Genomic DNA, 24146 nt, shown 5'->3' with positions numbered 1-24146 from the left:
AAAAATGGAACAAGTCACTATTAGTTTTCTTTGATATGAATATTATTGTAGTTTTGACAATTATTTATTGCTCAGTTGATCAACAGCATATTGTTATGGCTAACGATAAAATCCAAGGATGACCTGATATTGGAACTACATTTTTCTGTGGCTCCACCTGTTGGAAAGATAACTGGATAAAATCCCTCACTGAGATGTATCAAGTCTCCCATCCAGCCCAGTGTTACTTTCTAAACCTCAACATATATCTTACTTGTCTAATGAAACATATAGGAAAATGTCAAGTCACAGCATTTTACAAAAGAACAGTTGAGCAATTTTACATTACTGAGACCATATTGATTATAATTAAACAAATAGCATGCACAAAGACAAAACAATAAAAAACTGAATTTAAAAAAAATCAACGACATCTAAATCAGTGAAGGCTTTAAATATGTGAGATATTTTTCTTTAAAATATTCTGCAGAAGTGGAAGATTTAACTGATGTGAGCAAAGAATACCAAATCTGTGTTGTACAATATATTCAGACATATTACACTTTATGCGCCAATTACTGACAGATTTTAAAAAAAGTTTATTCTGTCATTTATTTGAAGCACTTGATGGTGTGTCACAGTTTATTATGTCATTTATTTGAAGCACATGATGGTGTGTCACAGTTTATTCTGTCATTTACTTGAAGCACATGATGGTGTGTCACTGTTTATTCTGTCATTTATTTGAAGCACATGATGGTGTGTCACAGTTTATTATGTCATTTATTTGAAGCACATGATGGTGTGTCACAGTTTATTCTGTCATTTATTTGAAGCACTTGATGGTGTCTCACTGTTTATTCTGTCATTTATTTGAAGCACTTGATGGTGTGTCACTGTTTATTCTGTCATTTATTTGAAGCACTTGATGGTGTGTCAAAATGAGCTTGCATACCGGTAATTAGTTGAACTGTTCTCTTTTTCTCAAGAAGTAATATTGTCCATATTTATTTCAGATTACATGGCTGATCACTGTGGGGATGAAATCAGCATGATATTGGATGATGTATACTTGGGCCGGTTATCAGTAGCTCGGCCATTTTCGGACAGTAACCTGGACTGTGTAGTTACAATAGAATCATGGTCCTTCAGCCCTTATATCACCTTCCATTTTGAGGAAATTTTTTTTTTGGGTTCAGATTGCTCTGACTCGTATGTTGCATTCCAAGATGGCAAAAACGAAGTCTCTACATCAGTGGCCAGTGAGTTACAAAGCAGATTTAAAGTGACTGTTTTATTACAGATTTACAATCTGTTTGTTTTCACTACTTTTGGGGTATTTCAATCTTTGAAGTTTTTCCTCCTTCAGGATTTTATTTGCTATGAAACATGTAGTGTTAATTCAACAGCAAACATCCAGTCTTTTTAAAACTGCATAATTCTAGGACACATATTTGAGGTAGTTCATTGTAATACATAATGGATATCTGTGAAAGTATCCAGCATCCTGTTATGAGGTCATTAAATAAACATAATGTGGGCAAGAAAGGTAAATCAAGAGGGAACCTTGGAAAATGTCTAATATATGGGAAGCTTAAACAGGGATTTACAAATGCACTTGCCTGAGTCCCAGGGCAAGCTTTAATCCACTTAGGGCAAGCTCAAGTTTGCAAGAAACTTGCCTGTGGGCATGTGCAAAAATATCAGAATTGGGATAAAAAAAATGACAAAAATGCTGATAATTCTGTGGAACTATTTTCGCATTTACTGTATGCTTCTTCAGGGACAAAATATTTTAAAAGAAACAGATATATTTTCTTTATATTAAATTTACTTGTACTGCATCCAGTATGCATGTTTCATTTTTAGATGTAAATGTAATAAAAAATATTGATAACACTATCTCTACAGATATTCATATCAAGGAAACTAATATCTACCAATATGTGGAATATTCTTCATGTCATCCCATGTCATGTAAAAATGGTATACCATATAGCCAGGCCAAAAGATACAGACACATTATTTCAGATGATTGTCAATTACAAACTTCGTTGAATCTATTAAAAACATATTTCCGGAATAGAAATTATCCTTCACATATAGTTGATTCTGGACTGAACAAAGCCCGTAATCTTACTAAACATGAGGCTTTAAGCACAGAAAAATGTACCATAGAGAAAAATATAATTCCTTTCACAATACAGTATAATTCTTCATTATCTAGTATTTGCCTTATAATTATTAAATATTAGAATCTCCTAAATTATGAAATAAAACCAGTGCAAAAATACTTTAAAAAATAAACCAATTCTTGCTTATAGAAGACCCAAGAATTTGCAAGATTTTTTAATTAGAACTAAACTAACAGAAAATAAAAAAGACATTTTTTGTCAGCTATATGTAACAGACAATCTCTCAATGTCCAAATATAAGAGAAAGTACTTATTTTAGTAGCTCCAGTACAAAAGAAGTATTTTCTCTGTTATAACACTGTGTATCAACTGATGAGATTTATTTGATAACCTGTAAAAAAATGAAAGATGCAGTTTGTTGGACAAACACTTCAACAAGTTTCTAAGAGAATGAATAATCATCTCTTTCATATAAAAAAAATTATAGAGATCCTCAGTTCTCCAGTAATATTTCAATACATTTTAATACAAATAATCACTCTCTACTCGATTTTTCTTTTGTGCCAATAGATATTGTGCATGGAGACATGAATTGAATGATAAAGGAAAGTTATTGGCTTCATAAATTAGATACTTTGTAGCCTAATGGCCTTAATACCAAGGCACTATATAAAATTGTTTACAATTTTAATGTTGTTGTTGTTATAGGGTTTAATATCATTTTTCAGCACATGATAGGCTATGCATGGTGGCCAGTATTAATGGTGGAGGAAGAACCCGGGAAAACCCCAGAAGGAACCACTGACCCACGAGAACCTACTGGCAAGTTTTCTCACATACCCACATTGGCCGAATCTGAGACTCAAACCCATGCATACAGAGGTGAGATGGCAGTGATCCGTAAAGTTGATATGTTGTATATCCTTTTTAAAAATATTTTTGTATTTATGATTGTTTGTCTCTATTTTATTGTTTTACTAACAAAACTATCAGAGGAATAAAAGAAATTGTTTTGATAATGGTGGTCTGGGTAAAATATATCGAACACTAGTTCTGCCTGAACTATTTTACTGACAAGGGTAAACTAATGCTTTATGTTCTGAAAGTTGTATACTATTTGATCTCGCCACAATACAAATATCAGCACCTTTATGTAGCATTTATATGTAGCACATTCTTCTACATGTCTGGCAGTGGTCTCTATCAGCGTTTATTTGTGTCATTTCAATCTTGTATTCAATGACAGTCTAACATTTTCTCACAGTCTAATGTGAATATTTAATTTTTAAGTCAAGTTTTTACAATGGATAAATAAATATTTACAATGGAGGAATAAATAAATATATTTTTATTAGTTACATTTTAATGGTAATATTGGTATGTATTCAGGTCCCAAAAAGGAAGGGAGGCAAACAGTGATATATCCCTGAGGCCCATAAGGGGGCCTGGGTCAAAAACAACACTTTTTAATTTTATGAAAGAAATTTTTTATTTGAACAAGAACTAGGAGAGGCCTGGGTGTTTCTTACCCAAGGGCCTATGATTGCTCTTGATGGCCCTATGTGTATCCTGGATTCACCAACTTTTAGATCCTAAGTAAACCACAGGCAGTTTGGAAGATTGCAGTCTCTAAGTAATCTGCTTTTTGAAGATGTCATTGATTTTATGGGGAGTAGGTGTTGTTAATATACAACTCATAAGATTTCATTGACGTGTGTTTCAGAATAAAGGCAGTTGTCTCTTACAATTCATCCCCAGGAGGATTTAATTGATATATGAAACTGTAGCATCCACAAGCACTGTTTATGATCTGCTGTTTACATGGTCATTGCAGGAAGCCACTGCATATTTACTGCATAGCAAAACAATTAAATGGACGAAATAAGTTTTCTCATATCATTCTCAAAAGTTGGATTTTAAAGTATTTTGATGCATGTCAGCAGTTTCATTGTGACTAGATGATAATTGGGGCAAGCTCAGATTTTACAAGGGCAAGTTCAATTTTCCAGTCAGCTTGCCCTGGGTAAGTTGACTTTTATAAAAATTCTAAATCCCTAGCTGAAATCATACTGTCCTCTTTTATGACTACACTTAGACTATACCAGTTATGCCTGAGATTTCAACTTAAGCATACTTAGAATATGCCAGTCATGCTTGGGATCTACACTTTAAACACACTTAGAATGTGCCAGTCATGCTTGGGATCTACACCTTAAGCACACTTAGAATATGCCAGTCATGCTTGGGATCTACACCTTAAGTACACTTAGAATATGCCAGTCATGCTTGGGATCTACACCACACTTAGAATATGCCAGTCATACTTTGGATCTACACCTTAAGAAAGATAAAAACAGCTTCAGAGATAGTACAAAGACAATCAACAGGGTTCCTTTGGTCATGGAAGTCCTGGAAATGTTTTGTAAATTACAAAAAGTTATTTCAAAGTCTTTGAAAAAGTTTTGAAATTTTCATAAGCAGTGCTAAAACAAATCTGATAGGCCTCGGACCCTCATGTTTTAGATCAGGACCGTCCTATATTCTAAGTGAGGTGCTGGTTGGGCTTGTCATCTTCATCATCATCAGTCCCGTAGTCTGGAAGACCGTTGGGGCACCACACAAGACCTAAGAACCAGCTTCCTCCATTTCTCTCGATTTTCCATCTTTCTCATTGAGTTGCTCAGTGTCAAGCCTGTCCACTCTAGAATCGTATCTTCCCACCTCTTTCTTTGAGTGCCTCACTTTCTTCTTCCTTGTACAGTGCCTTGTAGGATTGTCTTGGCAAGTCCTGATGATCGTGAGACATGCCCATACCACTGCAGTTTCCGTTTTTTCACTATGATCAGGAGGTCATCATGAGGCCCAATGGCTTGTCTTATCTTTTACTGTATTTCTTCTTTGGTGATATGGTCTTTGTATGTGATGCCTAGGATCTTTTGGAAACATCTCATCTCTGTAGCCTGTATCCTTTTCTCCAAGTCCACTGTTATGGTCCATGATTTGCAGGCATAGAGAAATATGGAGATCACCAGTGAGTGTATCAGTCTGACTTTTGAGCTGAGTGAGATGTTCTTGTCCTTCCAGGTGGGCTTCAGTTTTCTCAGTGCTGCTGTTGTCTGTGCAATCCTGGAGAGTATTTCAGGCTTTGATCCTTCATCTGTTACAGTTGCCCCCAGATACTTGAAGCTGTGGACTGTTTCTAGCTTTGTACCTTGGACCCTGATCATTGATATCAGTGCTGATGCCCTTGATGTTGTTGCTCATCATTTTGGTCTTCTCTGCACTAATTTTCATGCCATAGGCTGCAGAGGTTTTGTCAAGGCTCTCTGCTAAGCTAGCTAATTCTTGCTCATTTCCTGTTAGTCCATCAATGTCATCAGCGAAACGTAAGTTGGTGATTGTTCTACCTCCGATGCTGACAGACCCTGTATGCTTATCAAGCCCACTGCCACAATTCTCTCCAGAAACATGTTGCATAGTGTGGGAGAGAGCAGACAGCCTTGTCTGACTCCAACTGTCGTTTTGAACCAGTCCCCAATGCTGCCGTTGAAGTACAAAGCACTGGTGGCCTTGTCGTAGAGGTGCTCTATTACTGTGATGAGGTTGGCATTGATGTTGTACAGTCTCATGGTCGCCCACAAGGCTGCATGCCCTACCTTGTCAAATGCCTTCTTGAAATCGACGAAGACATGGTACAGATCTTGCTGGTGTTGGAGGTACTTCTCACACAATATCCTGAGGTTGAAGATCTGCTGTGAACCCCATCTGCTCCTTGGCAATGATCTTTTCAGCCTGTGGCTTTAGTCTGTTCAGCAGTATCCTTAACATGACTTTGCTTGGATGGCTTATAAGACTGATTGTACGGTGGTTTCGACACTGGTGCAAGTTGCCTTTCTTGGGGAGGGTGATGATCAGTGACTCCTGTTTGCCAGATATTTGTGAGGGTGCTAATCATTGCTTCTACCCCAGCTTGGATTAGTTCTGCTGTGATGTTGTCCACTCCTGCTGACTTAAACTTTTTCAGTGATCTCACTGCGGCTTCTACTTCTTCGCATATGATAGGGTGGTTGTTATTGTTAGTTGCTGGAGGGACGTTCAGTACCTCTGGATCTATTGTGGCTCAGTGGTTGTAAAGTTCTGCGCAGTACTCTGTCCATCTTTTCAAAATATCTTTTTCTTCTGTGAGGCAGTTTCTGGCTTTGTCCTGTATGGAGTTAACCTGCTGTAGTTTTGTGCTTGTTAGAACATACATGGACCAGTTGGTATGTTTTCCTGCTGTTGTTCCTTTTCAAGTTTCCCTCAATGTCTTTGAACATTTCTTCTATCCAGTTCTCTTTTGCTTTTTTCAAGCTTTTTTAGACTTCCCGGTTGACTGCCTTGTACTGCTCTGCCCCTTTTGTATCATTCTATTTCTTCTTCAGTTCCCTCATTTTGTCACACAGGTTCAGAACCTCAGCTATGACCCAGGGTTTCTTGACTGGGCGATGTCTACCGAGGATACAACTGTTTCAGTTGTTGCTGTATTGAAGGTGGTGATCAACGTGTCCATGTCGGTATTGTCAGCTTCGAGGATAGTGAGTGGTGCAGATTTCCCACCAATCATTGCCTGGAAGGCTTTTGCTACTTCGGGATCCATCAATTTCTCGAGATCAGATTTTATTCTTGTGTGGCTCTCTTTCTTGACCTTCTTTATTTGTAGCCTGACGGTCATCATCACCAGATCAAGGTCACTTCCTATGTCCACTCCAGGAAAGTTTCTGGTTTTGGTGATGTTTATACTTGGCTCTAGGTCTCTCTTCACCATGATGTAGTTGATCTAACTGTGATGGACTCCACTTGGGCTGTGCCATGTCCATCTTCTGGATACTTTGTGCTGGCCGAAGGTGTTTGCCAGCATAAGGTCATTGTAACTAGCTAATTCCAGGATCCTCAGTCCTCTCTCATTTGTCTGTGCATTGCAGCAGCGCACACATGTTCCATTCCATAGAAGTCTTCCACATCCGCGTCATCATAGTCAGATTGTGGGGTGTATGCCTGTATTATGGTGATGTTAAATGGAGTTGCCCTGAAGCGGATGGTGATGAGCCAGCTGGATACTGGCCGACATCCCATGACAGTACTCACAATGTCCTTGTGTACAAGGAGCCCAACTCCCTGCTCATGTTTGTCTTCTCTGCCACTGAAGTACAGTTTGTGTCCTTCCAAAATAGTTGTTTCAACAATGTTCTTCCATCGTATTTCAGAGTCCTAGGATGTTCCAGCAGTATCTGTTCATTTCATATATAAGCTCCTCAAGCTTTCCTGTTGCTCTCAGTGATCTCACATTCCTTGTGCCAATAATGATGTTGTTCCTGACACGAATCTTGCTGCTCTGAGTAGCAGCCATATACTTTCCACCTCCACCCTGGTACAAGATTGAACCGGGCGACAACCAAGCCCGCATGGAATGGGTAATGGTTGTAATTTTTCATGTGATGTGTCTAGAGCAGCTGTTTCCTGGCAGAGCCCAACCCTCTCCAGGCCTGACCACAGCCGATTTCCTCCAACTTGGTGGCTGACCTTGGTCATGAGCACATAGCCGTTGAGCTGTTTGGCAGCCTTTCTGCTTGGCCGTTGACTTCGTCTCAGAAGGTCTTCTGCTCAGTGATGCCGTGTTAACATTGCACTATTTATCCATAGGTGGAAGACTCATGGAGGGCAGGAGTGTCTACCTTCCCATGCAAGTCTAGATGGGCCTGTACAAAAAAATGAAATTGCCTGAGGAAAAATTGGTCATGCTGATGAAATGTGTAAGTGTATTTTCAAGATATTGACATACCCGCCATAACTCAGCACAATCTAAATCAGATCACCACTACATGAAATTGAGGGCAGTTTTAATCAGATTGAAGCATGGTGCATCATGCTAAAATTACGATTTTATACTCCCAAACCCCCTGACATGGTCATATTTTGAGAAAAAAATTTTTCAGTAATCTTAAAAAAGACCCACCAAAAATCCCACCACTTTCAATGTATTTCCATTACATGTAGCAGGTTTAAATAGTAAACAGTCATGATTGGAACTGATTTAAAACTATCCCATGGGCAGTTTAAATAGCAGCAATTAAACGAAAAGAGGTCAGGTATAAACCACCATCACACATAGATGTATTAATTGATTGGTTGACAATAGCTAATGAGATGTGTTTGAAGACATCAGTGGGTGAACCCATTGTTCTAATTGTTCTACCACCATTTAAAGTTAGTCCAAGAAGCTCAAGAAAAGTTATCTTCCACAATATCTTACACCTTCAGGTAGTCATCCCCATCCAAGAACAGAACTACTTCACAAAACTTAACTGACAAGTTTCGTAATTGCCAACTGTCAAGTTAACAAATTCTTGTGTTATCTATTAACTTAAGATTGAGGTTTAGGGTTTGTTCTTTGAATCTGTATACCGAAGTAAAGGGTGGAGTAACACCTACATCTCTTATAGGATATGAATTGTTCTGAATTGAGAGGAAACCTTCCAAAAAGGTAATGAATAAATACCAATATTCAAAAAGGGTCAGAAAATTTAAAAAATATTTATAATAGTTTAGTATTGCACTTGTGACTATCCCTGATACCAGCAGTTTAGGTCAGTTGGTCATGCATCATTAAAATGAATGTGCTAAGTTAAATATGGAATAAATTATTTCCTTGAAGTAACTTTCATCAGCTGTTGGACTAATTAGAAATATGGAAAAAGCAGTGGTATTGCTGTGAGAAATTAGGATTTTATTTCAATTAAATCTTTATGGAGGATAACATTTTGTGAAAGAAAAAGTGACTGCCTAAAGAAAAATGAGAAATATAAGAGTGATAATCCATTTAATGTGACTGGCAAAATATTTTATGTTAGACTGGGCTTGGATGCACTGCCTTACACAGTAGCTATAAACTATATAAGATACATAGTAATGGTCTGTATACAGTGTGTTAATTTAAATAAAATTTAACTTGAAACAAGTAAATAAATGTCAGACAATGATTTTAGCAAGGTGAGGGGCAAAATAACTTGTATATAATTAGTTACTTGACAAAGACATTATAATTGAAAACAGAAAAGCTAATGATCTGGCTGAATATGTGAAACAAAAGAGCATTTGAAGCTTAATACATTCAGATATATTTGATATCATCATGCTTTTGACAGAATGGAGAAGTCAGCTGAGGACTTAATCACGAGATTTCCAAATTTGGTCAGGAGTTTTGACTTCAAATGATGAAATTTTCATTGAAGATCATGTCTTCAATTTTACTGATATATTCCAATGAGACCCCCAAGGTTTGTGTTGCTATTTGAGTAGTTTTCATCCTTTTGTGTGAAAACTTCTGTGTGATTTCCAAGTCAGGGAACATTTTTTTTTACTAGAGATTATGGGTTTTTGGCTATAAAGTTGACATTGGGAGATAGCATGAGCTTAGACTTTAAACACCGAAACCAAACTGAAAATTTTATGTTGATTGAGGTCTTTAGTAATCGAACTATAATCCCTTCCATGCTCAAGCTCAGGTATTACCTTAAATAGGCCTCACTGGAATCAAGATGTAATCAAAATGGAAAAACAAATAAAAATTGATAATTCACAGGAGATTTCAGTGAATGGATAGGAGGGACAAGATACACCCTGACACCTTCATCTCAAGAGGAAACCCCTACTTACATGGGAGGTTCACATGCATGGACCATGTCACTGAATTCTCTCTCAATGCACTGTGAACTTGTGGCTTTAAGCCTTTAACCTGTTTCTCAACATGATACCAATACAGGATCATCTCTTGCATGACTTCTGTAAGACCATGTGAGCAAGTCTTTTCCACCACAGGCAACTTGTTCATCAAGGGTCAGTAGGGGATCAATATAAGTACAGTTTTTATGAAGAAGTGACATAGCCTGCCACCAGACTTCATTAAGGGAAAGCATGGAATTAATATTAGTACCTTACCTACTTCATTGAAGAGGTACTAAAATGGAATCTCTGCCAGATGTGATTCACACCCAGCACATTTTTCTCATGCAGTTTTAAGTTGTTACTTTCACATCCTTTAGCAATTGAAGTAGTCCACTTATTTAATACCAGAATTGCCGATGTTCACTAGACAGCATGGGTAAAATACATTTCCTTCTACAACCAAATTTTTATGTTGAATTTTCTGCCATGTTAGTTGATGTGTGTGTTTGTAATTTTGCATTTTTAACATAGCTTTAACAATTTTACAGTCATATTACTACAGTGACTGCATTGTGGCAGTCTATTTTGATGTCTAGCACTGGGGCGTAATGTCACAGACATGTAGCATGATGTCCCACCCAGTCACATTATCTTGACACCAGGCTGACCAGTCATAACACTAACCTCTTAATGTTGAGCGCCAAGCGAGGCAGCTGTTAATACCATGTTATAAATCTTATTTTTACTTGGCCATAATTTTTGAACCCACAACCTCCTGCATCCGAGGCAGACACTCTAACAACTTACGTTTTCAGCCTCTTATTTCAGCATGCCATATTAGGACATTGCCTCCTTAATTTGAAACATAAATGGACCATAGTAAATAGAATGGACAGGGTGCATCATTGTCATGGGGAGCATGCCATATTAGGACATTGCCTCCTTAATTTGAAACATAAATGGACCATAGTAAATAGAATGGACAGGGTGCATCATTGTCATGGGGAGCATGCCATATTAGGACATTGCATCCTTAATTTGAAACATAAATGGACCATAGTAAATAGAATGGACAGGGTGCATCATTGTCATGGGGAGCATGCCATATTAGGACATTGCATCCTTAATTTGAAACATAAATGGACCGTATTAAATAGAATGGACAGGGTGCATCATTGTCATGGGGAGCATGTCATATTAGGACATTGCATCCTTAATTTGAAACATAAATGGACCATAGTAAATAGAATGGACAGGGTGCATCATTGTCATGGGGAGCATGTCATATTAGGACACTGTATCCTTAATTTGAAACAAAAATGGACCATAGTAAATAGAATGGACAGGGTGCATCATTTTCATGGGGAGCATGCCATATTAGGACATTGCATCCTTAATTTGAAACATAAATGGACCATAGTAAATAGAATGGACAGGGTGCATCATTGTCATGGGGAGCATGCCATATTAGGACATTGCATCCTTAATTTGAAACATAAATGGACCATAGTATATAGAATGGACAGGATGCATCATTGTCATGGGGAGCATGTCATATTAGGACACTGTATCCTTAATTTGAAACATAAATGGACCATAGTAAATAGAATGGACAGGGTGCATCATTTTCATGGGGAGCATGTCATATTAGGACACTGTATCCTTAATTTGAAACATAAATGGACCATAGTAAATAGAATGGACAGGGTGCATCATTGTCATGGGGAGCATGCCATATTAGGACATTGCATCCTTAATTTGAAACATAAATGGACCATAGTAAAGGATGCATCACTGTCATGGGGAGTATGCCTTATTAGGACATTGCATCCTTAATTTGAAACATAAATGGACCATAGTAAATAGAATGGACAGGGTGCATCATTGTCATGGGGAGCATGCCATATTAGGACATTGCATCCTTAATTTGAAACATAAATGGACCATAGTAAATAGAATGGACAGGGTGCATCATTGTCATGGGGAGCATGCCATATTAGGACATTGCATCCTTAATTTGAAACATAAATGGACCATAGTAAATAGAATGGACAGGATGCATCACTGTCATGGGGAGCATGCCATATTAGGACATTGCATCCTTAATTTGAAACATAAATGGACCATAGTAAATAGAATGGACAGGGTGCATCATTGTCATGGGGAGCATGCCATATTAGGACATTGCATCCTTAATTTGAAACATAAATGGACCATAGTAAATAGAATGGACAGGGTGCATCATTGTCATGGGGAGCATGCCATATTAGGACATTGCATCCTTAATTTGAAACATAAATGGACCGTATTAAATAGAATGGACAGGGTGCATCATTGTCATGGGGAGCATGCCACTTAACGTTGACTGGGTCATAGAAAGCATATTCCAGCCTTCAACTGTAAAATCCTGGAAGAATAATCTAGTGCAAAAGATTTTCCTGAACACTGATCCTATCACCAGTTCAAACACTTCCCAGCAAAGCAAAGGAACCTTTCCACATTCCCACAAGAACTACTCCACAACTTATGTACCACAACTATCCTGTTTATTACTGAAGCCTCAAGCCACACAATAGAAACAAACAATATTCAGCATTTTCTCTGCTCATAATATCAAAATTGGGAAGAAGCTCTGCTACCTCAAATTTCAGAAAGATGTGCCATATAGACAAAGGGAAGAAACTCATCCCACCCATCCCATTACCTCCCTTATAGGTTGCTGTTGTTATTAACTGGTTTTTAGCTTTTGCTGCCTTTCATAGAAATCTTGCGGATTATTGGCCACCCATCAACAGCATTGGTATAGCATTGACAGTAAAAGTGTTTACTGCATCTTGAAATTATTATATTGTAAAATTTGCAAACATTTGTGTGAATTTCTCATAGTTGTTGATTTCACTTTGTTTTCTTCTTCAAACCTTGTGACCCAACATAGGATCATTGGTGCTCACATTTTGTTGTATTCATGCACACTGCTGATATTATTCACTTATTTAGTAACAATAATAATAATGATAATATGCACAAGCAAACACTTTCAGTTTGTTATTTCCCCAATATTTGTTTTCATTCTAACTTTTCTTTTAGAAAACTGCTAGACCATGTTGCAAAATGTGTAAATAGATTTCAGTCAGATGAGGACATGCATGACCCTATATTGCATGTACCAAATGTTCATCTACAGCTATATGCAGTTTTGTTGAGTTGTGGTCGGAGAACATCTGCTCTATTGTCAGGCAATGAGGACTAAAGACAAAATGAATTAAAATGGGTTAATTGTATTGAAAATTCTATTGATTTTGGGCTAATTGTATACACATGGTTTATTGATTTTGGGCTAATTGTATGGAAGAGGTCTATTGATTTTGGATAAATTGCATGGAAGAGGTCTATTGATTTTGGGTTAATTGTATGGAAGAGGTCTATTGATTTTGGGTTAGTTGTATGGAAGAGGTTTATTGATTTAGACTCTGGAGTTTACAGGTCAGAGGTCATGGTCATGATAAATAAGTCTGTATCTAAAGTTCAGAACTGCATACATTGACCAAATGTCCAGGTCACTGAAACTCATTGGTCAATAATATCTCGAGTCAGGTGATTCCAACCTGATATTATTCAAGCCTGTAGACCTTACAAATTGTTCAGTCTTAATTCGATTAATCTTCAGTCTTGCACAAGATCAGAATTAAGAGATACAGAAAATATACAGTATATACTTGCTTATAAGTTGAGTCAAACTGAAAACAACAAAGATCCTGATCTGTCTTAGCCTTCGGCACCTGCAGATCAGGGTCTATTTTGTTTGTTCTACTGATTACCCATAACTGCATTTTGCGATGGCAGATCTGGGTCTGAGCAGTTTGAAGTTGGATTGTTCGACTCAACATATAAGTGAGTATATACGGTATTCCAAATGTGTGGAAATAATTCTCAAACATCAAATAAAAAACTTAGCAATAATATCCTTGTTTGATAGAACCTGGTAAGTGAGAGTCATTGGCTTTGCAATGTTGGAGCCAGTTAATCTTATGTGCATCTGTCTGTATGGATTTAAGTACATTTATTGCTGAAAAATCAGAAAATTCTGCAAATATGTTCTCACAGCAATTAAAAGATGAAAAATATAGCATCAAGTTTATATAAATATATTTCTGCAAAGTATTATTATAACAGTGGTCTGAAAAATTTGACTTCAAATCACAACTGTCTGCCTGTTAGTAATTTGGAAAATGAAAGATCCATGAAACAAGAAAGAATGTGGCAACTATAAAGATGCTAGTCACATGTAGGCTAGAAGTTGAAATGATAAAATACTTGAATGGACTCTTCTAACTCTCTTGTAGCGTTTTTATGAAATATTGCAAGACAATTTGGATATAATGACGAAAGATAAGTATATCATTGTAGTTAACTTGTAACTAGACTGAAGAACAAAACTTGATTCATGTTTGAGGAAACCAAGAGTCCAGACACAGTCCAGACACAATCCATAGTCCAGACACAGCCCATACATAGTCCATAGTCCAGACACAGACCCAACATAATCCAGACATAGTCTAGACACAGTCAAACTGATGCTGAAATTAGGTTGAAATACTCCTAAGTGGAATATATTAAAAGTTGGTCGTTATTCCTCATCTTCAGATTGGGGAAATTCATTGAGATGAAAAGCATTTATTTGAATTAAGTGTTCTTTATCGTTTTGGAAAAAAATTGACTGAGCTTAAACTGATGACAGCTTGAAAGTTTATTTGTATCGATACTAATTAATGAAGATAGTTCTAATGTAAATGCCATTGATACTAATTAATGAAGATAGTTCAAATGTAAATGCCATTGATACTAGCTAATGAAGATAGTTCAAATGTAAATGCCATTGATACTAGCTAATGAAGATAGTTCAAATGTAAATGCCATTGATACTAACTAATGAAGATAGTCCAAATGTAAATGCCATTGATATTAATTAATGAAGATAGTTCAAATGTAAATGCCATTGATACTAATTAATGAAGATAGTTCAAATGTAAATGCCACTGATACTAATTAATAAAGAGAGTTCAGATGTAAATGCCATTGATACTAGCTAATGAATATAGTTCAGATGTAAAGGCCATTGATACTAATTAATGAAGATAGTTCAAATGTAAATGCCATTGATACTAGCTAATGAAGATAGTTCAAATGTAAATGCCATTGATACTAGCTAATGAAGGTAGTTCAAATGTAAATGCCATTGACACTAATTAATGAAGATAGGACACTAATTAATGAAGATAGTTCAGATGTAAATGCCATTGATACTAGCTAATGAAGATAGTTCAGATGTAAATGCCATTGATACTAATTAATGAAGATAGTTCAAATGTAAATGCCATTGACACTAATTAATGAAGATAGTTCAAATGGAAATGCCACTGATACTAATTAATGAAGATAGTTCAAATGTAAATGCCATTGATACTAATTAATGAAGATAGTTCAAATGTAAATGCCACTTATACTAATTAATAAAGATAGTTCAGATGTAAATGCCATTGATACTAGCTAATGAATATAGTTCAGATATAAAGGCCATTGATACTAATTAATGAAGATAGTTCAAATGTAAATGCCATTGATACTAGCTAATGAAGATAGTTCAAATGTAAATGCCATTGATACTAGCTAATGAAGGTAGTTCAAATGTAAATGCCAATGACACTAATTAATGAAGATAGGACACTAATTAATGAAGATAGTTCAGATGTAAATGCCATTGATACTAATTAATGAAGATAGTTCTAATATAAATGCCATTGATACTAATTAATGAAGATAGTTCTAATATAAATGCCATTGATACTAATTAATGAAGATAGTTCTAATATAAATGCCATTGATACTAATTAATGAAGATAGTTCAAATGTAAATGCAATTGACACTAATTAATGAAGATAGTTCAGATGTAAATGCCATTGATACTAGCTAATGAAGATAGTTCAAATGTAAATGCCATTGACACTAATTAATGAAGATAGTTCAAATGTAAATGCCACTGATACTAATTAATGAAGATAGTTCAAATGTAAATGCCATTGGTACTAATTAATGAAGATAGTTCAAATGTAAATGCCATTGATACTAGCTAATGAAGATAGTTCAAATGTAAATGCCATTGATACTAATTACTGAAGATAGTTCAAATGTAAATGCCACTGATACTAATTAATAAAGATAGTTCAAATGTAAATGCCATTGATACTAATTAATAAAGATAGTTCAAATGTAAATGCCATTGATACTAATTAATGAAGATAGTTCAAATGTAAATATAAATGCCATTGATACTAATTAATGAAGATAGTTCAAGTGTAAATGCCATTGATGCTAATTAATGAAGATAGTTCAAATGTAAATGCCATTGATACTAATTAATGAAGATGGTTCAAATGTAAATGCCATTGGTACTAATTAATAAAGATAGTTCAAATGTAAATGCCATTGGTACTAATTAATGAAGATAGTTCAAATGTAAATGCCATTGATACTAATTAATGAAGATAGTTCTAATATAAATGCCATTGATACTAATTAATGAAGATAGTTCTAATGTAAATGCCATTGATACTAGCTATTGAAGATAGTTCTAATGTAAATGCCATTGATACTAATTAATGAAGATCGTTCAAATGTAAATGCCATTGATACTAATTAATGAAGATAGTTCTAATGTAAATGCCATTGATACTAATTAATGAAGATAGTTCAAATGTAAATGCCATTGATACTAATTAATGAAGATAGTTCAAATGTAAATGCCATTGATAATAATTAATGAAGATAGTTCAAATGTAAATGCCATCATCATCAACTTCAGTGACTTAAAACCTGACTGTAAGCTTTCTCCTGAATATCAGTCATCATTTTATCGTGATAAAAGAGAGAAGGTCTTTAAAAGAAGGTCTGCTAAATCTGATTCACTGCTGTGCATTTATTTTGTTAAGATAATCTTTTCTGAGGCAAACGTATACTGTTCCTTAATTGTTTTTCAGGTTTGCCGATCAAACTGTGTGGAAGAAATAAAACAGCTTATGGTGTATACTCGACAACTACCAGATACCTCCATATCCACTACAAGGGAAATCCAAACAGATCAAAATTTTCAATAATTTTTAACTGCTATGATGTTGGTAAGAGTTGGGAGAAGTTTGAATTGAATCATGGTATATAAAGGAAACATGTCATGTTGCAATTAAATCATTGCATATATAGGCATGATATCACAAGTACAACAATTTGTAGAATTCAGACTATTCTCTTGTGTTTACACACAAACACACACACACACACATACCCTAATTATTTCTAATGGAAGCCCCATTCTAATAAATGCCTCTCTTCCATTTTTCCGTACAAAAAAATTCCTTCCCTGTCAATTCTTATTGATCCGTAGATATCCATTATGATACATCCAGATAATTAAAATAGTACATGAGTAGTCCAACAAATTTATGAATGTTTCCATATTTTCAGTCAAACAGTAATGGTATTCAGTACCCCCCCACTTGGAAATTACAGTCATCCCAGAGTGTCTATTAGAACAAATACAGTTTATATATATATATGTATATGTTTATATATATATACCACTCATTTGATAACTCGCAAGTCAGGCATGGCTCCCATTTTTTAAACCAGAAAATACCATAAAAATGTATCCCTATTTGTTGAACTTGAAGAAAATCACGATCAAAATTGGTAATAGAAACTTTGATGTATCGCTCGCTTTATCATCAAAAATGGTAGATAGGACCTGGAAATTTTAATCAACACTTTTAAATATCAAATGTAGAAATAGGTCATACATTTTGTTACATTTTCATTCCCAATGACATTCCTGGTACACCGCAATTAACAATATGTAAGGAAATTTTGATCAACGAAAATGTCACACCGAGTGGAGGCAGTACTTTAATAAATAAATACAAATTAAATAAAATTTTTTATCAATAGAAATTTGTGTTTTAGTTTAGTGTAATCATCATAAATGCAATGTGTCCTCATGCAATTAAATGTAAAATGTGTCAATCTACTGTAACAGCTATGTCCATGAGCGTTTCTCTAAGAACCTAATTAAGTGCCAACCGTGATTTGATAACTGACTTCTGGAAATATTTGTTGTGTGTTGCACTGAATTAAAACCTGGCCTCCTTTGTATTACCACATTAATTATGTCTTTTGAATCAAATAAAGGAGGTGGAATGAAAGAAAAGGTAAAAGGCACAAAAATCCTACAAACTTAAAATCTTGCAGCCCTGGTCTTATGTTGGGTGAACTCACATCATTTGATCAATCGAACACTTATAGATGTTATTGTGTATGTAACATAAACTGCCTTAAATTAACTGACTCTTTCATAATGGTGATCAAAGATAACAAGGCACTGCCAAGCGAAATGAATACTTTTTAAAATAAAAAGCTTGATTTCACAGATACGGACCATTGTGGGCAAGCGAGTTTCAGAGACTTCTTGAACTGGCACTTAGAGATATCCTCAAGGATGATAAGAAGTTTCATTATTACTTCCAATGAAATCACAACATCAATATTGTACTAATTCAGCAATACCAAAACTGAGTTTTGATGTAGACAATTGTCTCATGAAATAAATGTCGCATGTTGTTGAAAAAAAGGAATCTTGTTTGGTTTGGTGGTGTATCAACAGTTGGTCTTGTTCCCTGCTCTATTGACTCCTGATTTTGCAGGATACCATTAAATACCACTACAGGAACCAGACTCATCAAGAAAATTAAAAGCACTGATGTAATACACTGATTTATTTGCATACACATGATGGTTCTTGAAACCAGTTGGAATGTTTTATATGTTGGACATTTTGAAAATAAATGTTATTTAAACAGAATAACAAACAACTTCATTAGAAAATGTGTTATTAAAAATGAATATTGATGTGGTTATAAAATGAGGATTCAGTCAATAAATGGCCAAGTTACCTAATGCTGCTCCCCCTCCCACAATTTTCTCGATGTCAAAGCAATTTTTTTCAAGGTTTTGGAGGTCCCTTGGTAACTCGTACCTTGCTTATAGTGCGATCTATGTTTGTGGCCCCTGTTGTGTGCAAGTTATCAAGGGAGAGGTGTATATATATATATATATATATATATATATATATATATATATATATATGGTAACATTTTAAAGCACCAAAGCATAAGTGTCTATATTATGCCAACTTGTGTTGAGGTAAAGTTTGAAAAATTAAAACAAGTTGAAAAAGATTTGGAAGATAAATCTATAAACTTTCCAAATGAATGTAACATAAGAACATAAGAAACAATAAGATGAATATAAAACAAAGATGTTAAAATCCTGTAAAGTGTACATAAAGGTATAGGTAAAACAAAAAGACCTTCACAAATATGGTCAAATATTTTTTTAATAAACCACAATCCCTCAAAAAGTTCTAAAATTTCTTATCTGGTACTGTATATCATACACTTTCTTCTTTTGGGACCATGTAGAGTCCCACAATGTCCTAATCCTTGACTGTGTTCCTTCCTTTTTGGGATCTGGTAGAGTCCCACAATGTCCTAATCCTTGACTGTGTTCCATCCCTTTTGGGAGCATGTAGAGTCCAACAGAGTCTGAATCCTTGACTGTGTTCCGTCCCTTTTGGGAGCATGTAGAGTCCAACAGAGGCCTAATTCTTGACTGTGTTCCATCCCTTTTGGGACCATGTAGAGTCACAGAGTTTGAATCCTTGACTCTGTTCCATCCCTTTTGGGACCATGTAGAGTCCCACAGAGTCTGAATCCTTGACTGTGTTCCATCCCTTTTGGGACCATGTAGAGTCCAACAGAGTCTGAATCCTTGACTGTATTTGATCCCTTTTGGGAGCATGTAGAGTCCAACAGAGTCAGAATCCTTGACTGTGTTCCATCCCTTTTGGGAGCATGTAGAGTCCCACAATGTCCTAATCCTTGACTGTGTTCCTTCCTTTTTGGGAGCTGGTAGAGTCCCACAATGTCCTAATCCTTGACTGTGTTCCATCCCTTTTGGGAGCATGTAGAGTCCAACAGAGTCCGAATCCTTGACTGTGTTCCATCCCTTTTGGGACCATGTAGAGTCCCACAGAGTCTGAATCCTTGACTGTGTTCCATCCCTTTTGGGACCATGTAGAGTCCAACAGAGTCTGAATCCTTGACTGTATTCGATCCTTTTTGGGAGCATGTAGAGTCCCACAGAGTCTGAATCCTTGACTGTGTTCCATCCCTTTTGGGAGCATGTAGAGTCCAACAGAGTCTGAATCCTTGACTGTATTCGATCCCTTTTGGGAGCATGTAGAGTCCAACAGAGTCCGAATCCTTGACTGTGTTCCATCCCTTTTGGGACCATGTAGAGTCCCACAATGTCCTAATCCTTGACTGTGTTCCTTCCTTTTTGGGAGCTGGTAGAGTCCCACAATGTCCTAATCCTTGACTGTGTTCCATCCCTTTTGGGAGCATGTAGAGTCCAACAGAGTCCGAATCCTTGACTGTATTCAATCCCTTTTGGGAGCATGTAGAGTCCCACAGAGTCTGAATCCTTGACTGTGTTCCATCCCTTTTGGGACCATGTAGAGTCCAACAGAGTCTGAATCCTTGACTGTATTCGATCCCTTTTGGGAGCATGTAGAGTCCAACAGAGTCCGAATCCTTGACTGTGTTCCATCCCTTTTGGGACCATGTAGAGTCCCACAATGTCCTAATCCTTGACTGTGTTCCTTCCTTTTTGGGAGCTGGTAGAGTCCCACAATGTCCTAATCCTTGACTGTGTTCCATCCCTTTTGGGAGCATGTAGAGTCCAACAGAGTCGGAATCCTTGACTGTGTTCCATCCCTTTTGGGAGCATGTAGAGTCCCACAGAGTCTGAATCCTTGACTGTTTTCCATCCCTTTTGGGAGCATGTAGAGTCCAACAGAGTCTGAATCCTTGACTGTGTTCCATCCCTTTTGGGACCATGTAGAGTCCAACAGAGTCTGAATCCTTGACCCTGTTCCATCCCTTTTGGGACCATGTAGAGTCCCACAGAGTCTGAATCCTTGACTGTTTTCCATCCCTTTTGGGAGTATGTAGAGTCCAACAGATTCTGAATCCTTGACTGTTTCCATCCCTTTTGGGACCATGTAGAGTCCAACAGAGTCTGAATCCTTGACTATGTTCCATCCCTTTTGGGAGCATGGGCATATGACCATGTAAATTATGGCACTTATACATGAGAGGTGGCAAGTGTCACTGCTAGGGTCATGGGCTTAATTCCTGCTTGGGAACAAATTATAACTTTCCAACATCTACTTATTATATTTGTGTCATTTTTTGTAACATTTGTTTAAGTTAATGCATCCCAACATACAATGTGGGATCCAGGGATTAGCACGTTTCTGTCTGTTTGGTATAAAAGTGTCATTTTATAATTTTAGTTTCACTTATAAACCTTGAATTGCTTAAGTTAGTATTTTTATACTTTGAGCCCTTGCCTTCAACTCTGTTCCATCTTGTTTGTAATAAGGAATGTACTTATTTATTATTTAATTACATTCAGATAATCCTCATAATCAACAAAGTTTGATATAGATTGGTTGTTTCACATTGAATAGCAATAAAAAGTTGCAAGGAGGCATTATTAAATGCGGTTACAGTCAGTGGTTCTCCTCTTATACAGCTACCCCTTCCACACTGGGAAAGTGGCCTTTCCAGAGGGGGACTACATTTTTTGTGAGAAGTATATGTAATGTACATAGAAAGAAAGCAACACACTACAAAGCACTTAATATCTTCATTTGAAAGTAACATGAACTATTAAAAGGTTCTTCTTGTTATAATAATAGACTTATTTCAAATGGATATACATTAATAGTTCTTATTCTTGGCATAAGCATGATATGCGAGCAGGTATTTTGTTACATTGCAAAACCATTCAAAAACGTCGTTTAATTCTTGGCACATACATAATTCTCTTGCCATTTGCTTAATTTTCCCACTGCCTCTGAATAATCTCCTTATTGGTTACAATGTTGTTTATTCAAGTCTTTTCAACATAAAATTGTTTTATTTGAAGCTTTTCTGCATAAAATTATTCAACAAGTTTCCTCCTCCCCACCTCACCAGATGTCCTAGAGTAGAATGACTGACTTTCTAGTAAAATAATACGTCTCCGTTTACGTGATGACATGTTAATGTTTGGTAATGATTTATTTGGATGTTGCTTATTGTATGTGATTTAATTATGTAGATGAAACTTTTGTCGAGTGGATGAGATGCCTTCTTTGTAAAGGAAGTGATAATGAGTTGTCAAGTGATTTTTCAGTCTTTTTCTGATACCCTGTTTTGTTCAAGGTCAAGGTTAATTTCTCTGTGTGTGTGTTAATGCACAAAATCTATTTTTAGTCTAGACTGACTCTTTTATGATCTTGACAATTACATCTGGTTGTAAACATCAAAGAGAAGAACTCAACAGATGTGTGAAGCCCAAAACTCTATCATAACATTGTTAAGCCCATTTCCTGTAAACGTCGGCTGTTATAAACAATGATATAGTATTAATCTTACTGTTACATGTACTTTAGTCAACACTTCTTTCAGTAATGGAAACTTGACATTGGGAGACATGTATGGATGACAGAGATAATCCGATTACTTAGGATATGAATTAATTATTGGCTCTGAATATATATATGAGATAAAAAGTGTCCGCTCATAATTCAGAACATTTTACATTTTTGTACTAATACACTGGTCGCATTAGAGGATGGCTGTACTTAAGGGGTACTTTTGAATGCAAACTTGTTGGTGCCAAGAGATTCTGGATGTAAGAAGCAGGTGGCTCCTGGTCAAGAGGGGGACCCCTGTACTTGCAAAAATCCATAACACACCTTGAAGAATGAAGCTGAGATTATCTGAAATTCCTAATTGTGGGCTGGTTGTAAATTTAAAAGTTTTATACCATTGCTGTATGTATGTGCATCCCAATTATTTTGCCTCGTTTTTTCATTCTAATATTAATTAATGTTTGATGCTTGTATTCTGGGTACATATTTTGGAAAGAAGTCATGCATGACTCATTGCTACACTATGTAATTACTAAAATACTTGTTTACTTTTTAGGCTATTTCAGTCTTTCAGGTGACATCTGTATTTAATCATTTTCTCTTTTAAGGTTTGTGTGAATCCTATGAATACAAATGTGACAATGGATGGTGCATTAATAATGATTTGAATTGTAATGGTTACAATCCATGTGGAGATAACTCTGACTGCCAGGTTCAACTTTCAACCGGTGCTGTGATAGGTATTGTCATTGGTTGCATTGTTTTTGTTGGATTAATTATTTCCATGGTCATCTGTATCTACTGCTGCATGCATAGAAAGCAAGGATTTCAAGGGGTAAGAATTCATGGATTATTTCTTTCTCTGATATTGCATTTATTATATATTTTATGAGATAATGAAATATATTTAGTGGAAAAATATGATTTCACCACAGTGGTGATATGCCCTTTTGGAACTGCTTTCTTTTTCATTTAGGAAGCATATCTTCCCTTGTGTATGTTCTTCAGATCTTTTATTCCATATTTAGACCTATTTTAGTTTCTCTTCTTTTGCTTCTTTCTCTCAACACATCTCTCTCTCACCCAAGCTTCCTCTATCTCTTCCGGGGCCCCGAGTGGTCGAGTGGTCTAAAGCGCTCTTCGTTACGGATCACTGCCATCTCACCTCTGTCTGCGGCGTTTCGAGTCTAAGATTCAGCCAATGTGGGCATGTGAGAAAGCTTGCCAGTAGCTTCTCATGGGTCGGTGGTTCTTTCCGGGGTTTTCTGGGTTCTTCCTCCACCATTAATACTGGCCGCCATGTATAGCCTATCGTGCTGAAAAATGGCGTTAAACCCCACAACAACAACAACAAAATCTATCTCTCCCCATCAAAATGAATAGACCTTAATATGTGTCAGCACTATTGACCCTCTAGTGTACATTTATGAAATCAATGCACAGGTGCCATCAGGAATGCATACAAATTATCCTTAAACAACAGAAAATGGGCTTAAGTATTAACCATTTTTTAAATATTATTTATTTAGGAATTGAACAAATTGTCAGTGAATGAACTTACAAGACCTATTACTATTCAACATTGTGTGACTTATACAATATCATATACCTGTTACACTCAGCAACAAATGATGCATCTCTTTAAGAAATACTCTTTGAGTACATACATTAATAAAATTGTTAAATAGTGATTTTAACTGTTGTCACAGTCATATCATGTCTGAAAATGATGGAATAACCA

At 36.1% G+C, this 24146-nt stretch overlaps 1 protein-coding gene across 2 annotated transcripts in view; it reads left to right on the top strand.

The window, feature by feature from the left end:
• The window catches only part of LOC149782556 (uncharacterized), a 45583-nt gene that overhangs the window by 6083 nt on the left and 15354 nt on the right, over window positions 1-24146 (top strand). For both annotated transcript variants that reach the window (XM_089933999.1, XM_089933998.1), the window contains exons 2-4: window positions 996-1241; window positions 16851-16988; window positions 23014-23240. In XM_089933999.1, the coding sequence (XP_089790125.1) occupies window positions 996-1241; window positions 16851-16988; window positions 23014-23240 (611 nt within the window). The remainder of the gene's footprint in view (window positions 1-995; window positions 1242-16850; window positions 16989-23013; window positions 23241-24146) is intronic.

This window comes from Sinohyriopsis cumingii, chromosome 15 (assembly GCF_028554795.1).
Source record: "Sinohyriopsis cumingii isolate HCF-2022 chromosome 15, ASM2855479v2, whole genome shotgun sequence".
NCBI classification, from domain to species: Eukaryota; Metazoa; Mollusca; class Bivalvia; order Unionida; family Unionidae; genus Sinohyriopsis; species Sinohyriopsis cumingii.
This window is presented reverse-complemented; position numbering and strand designations above follow the sequence as displayed.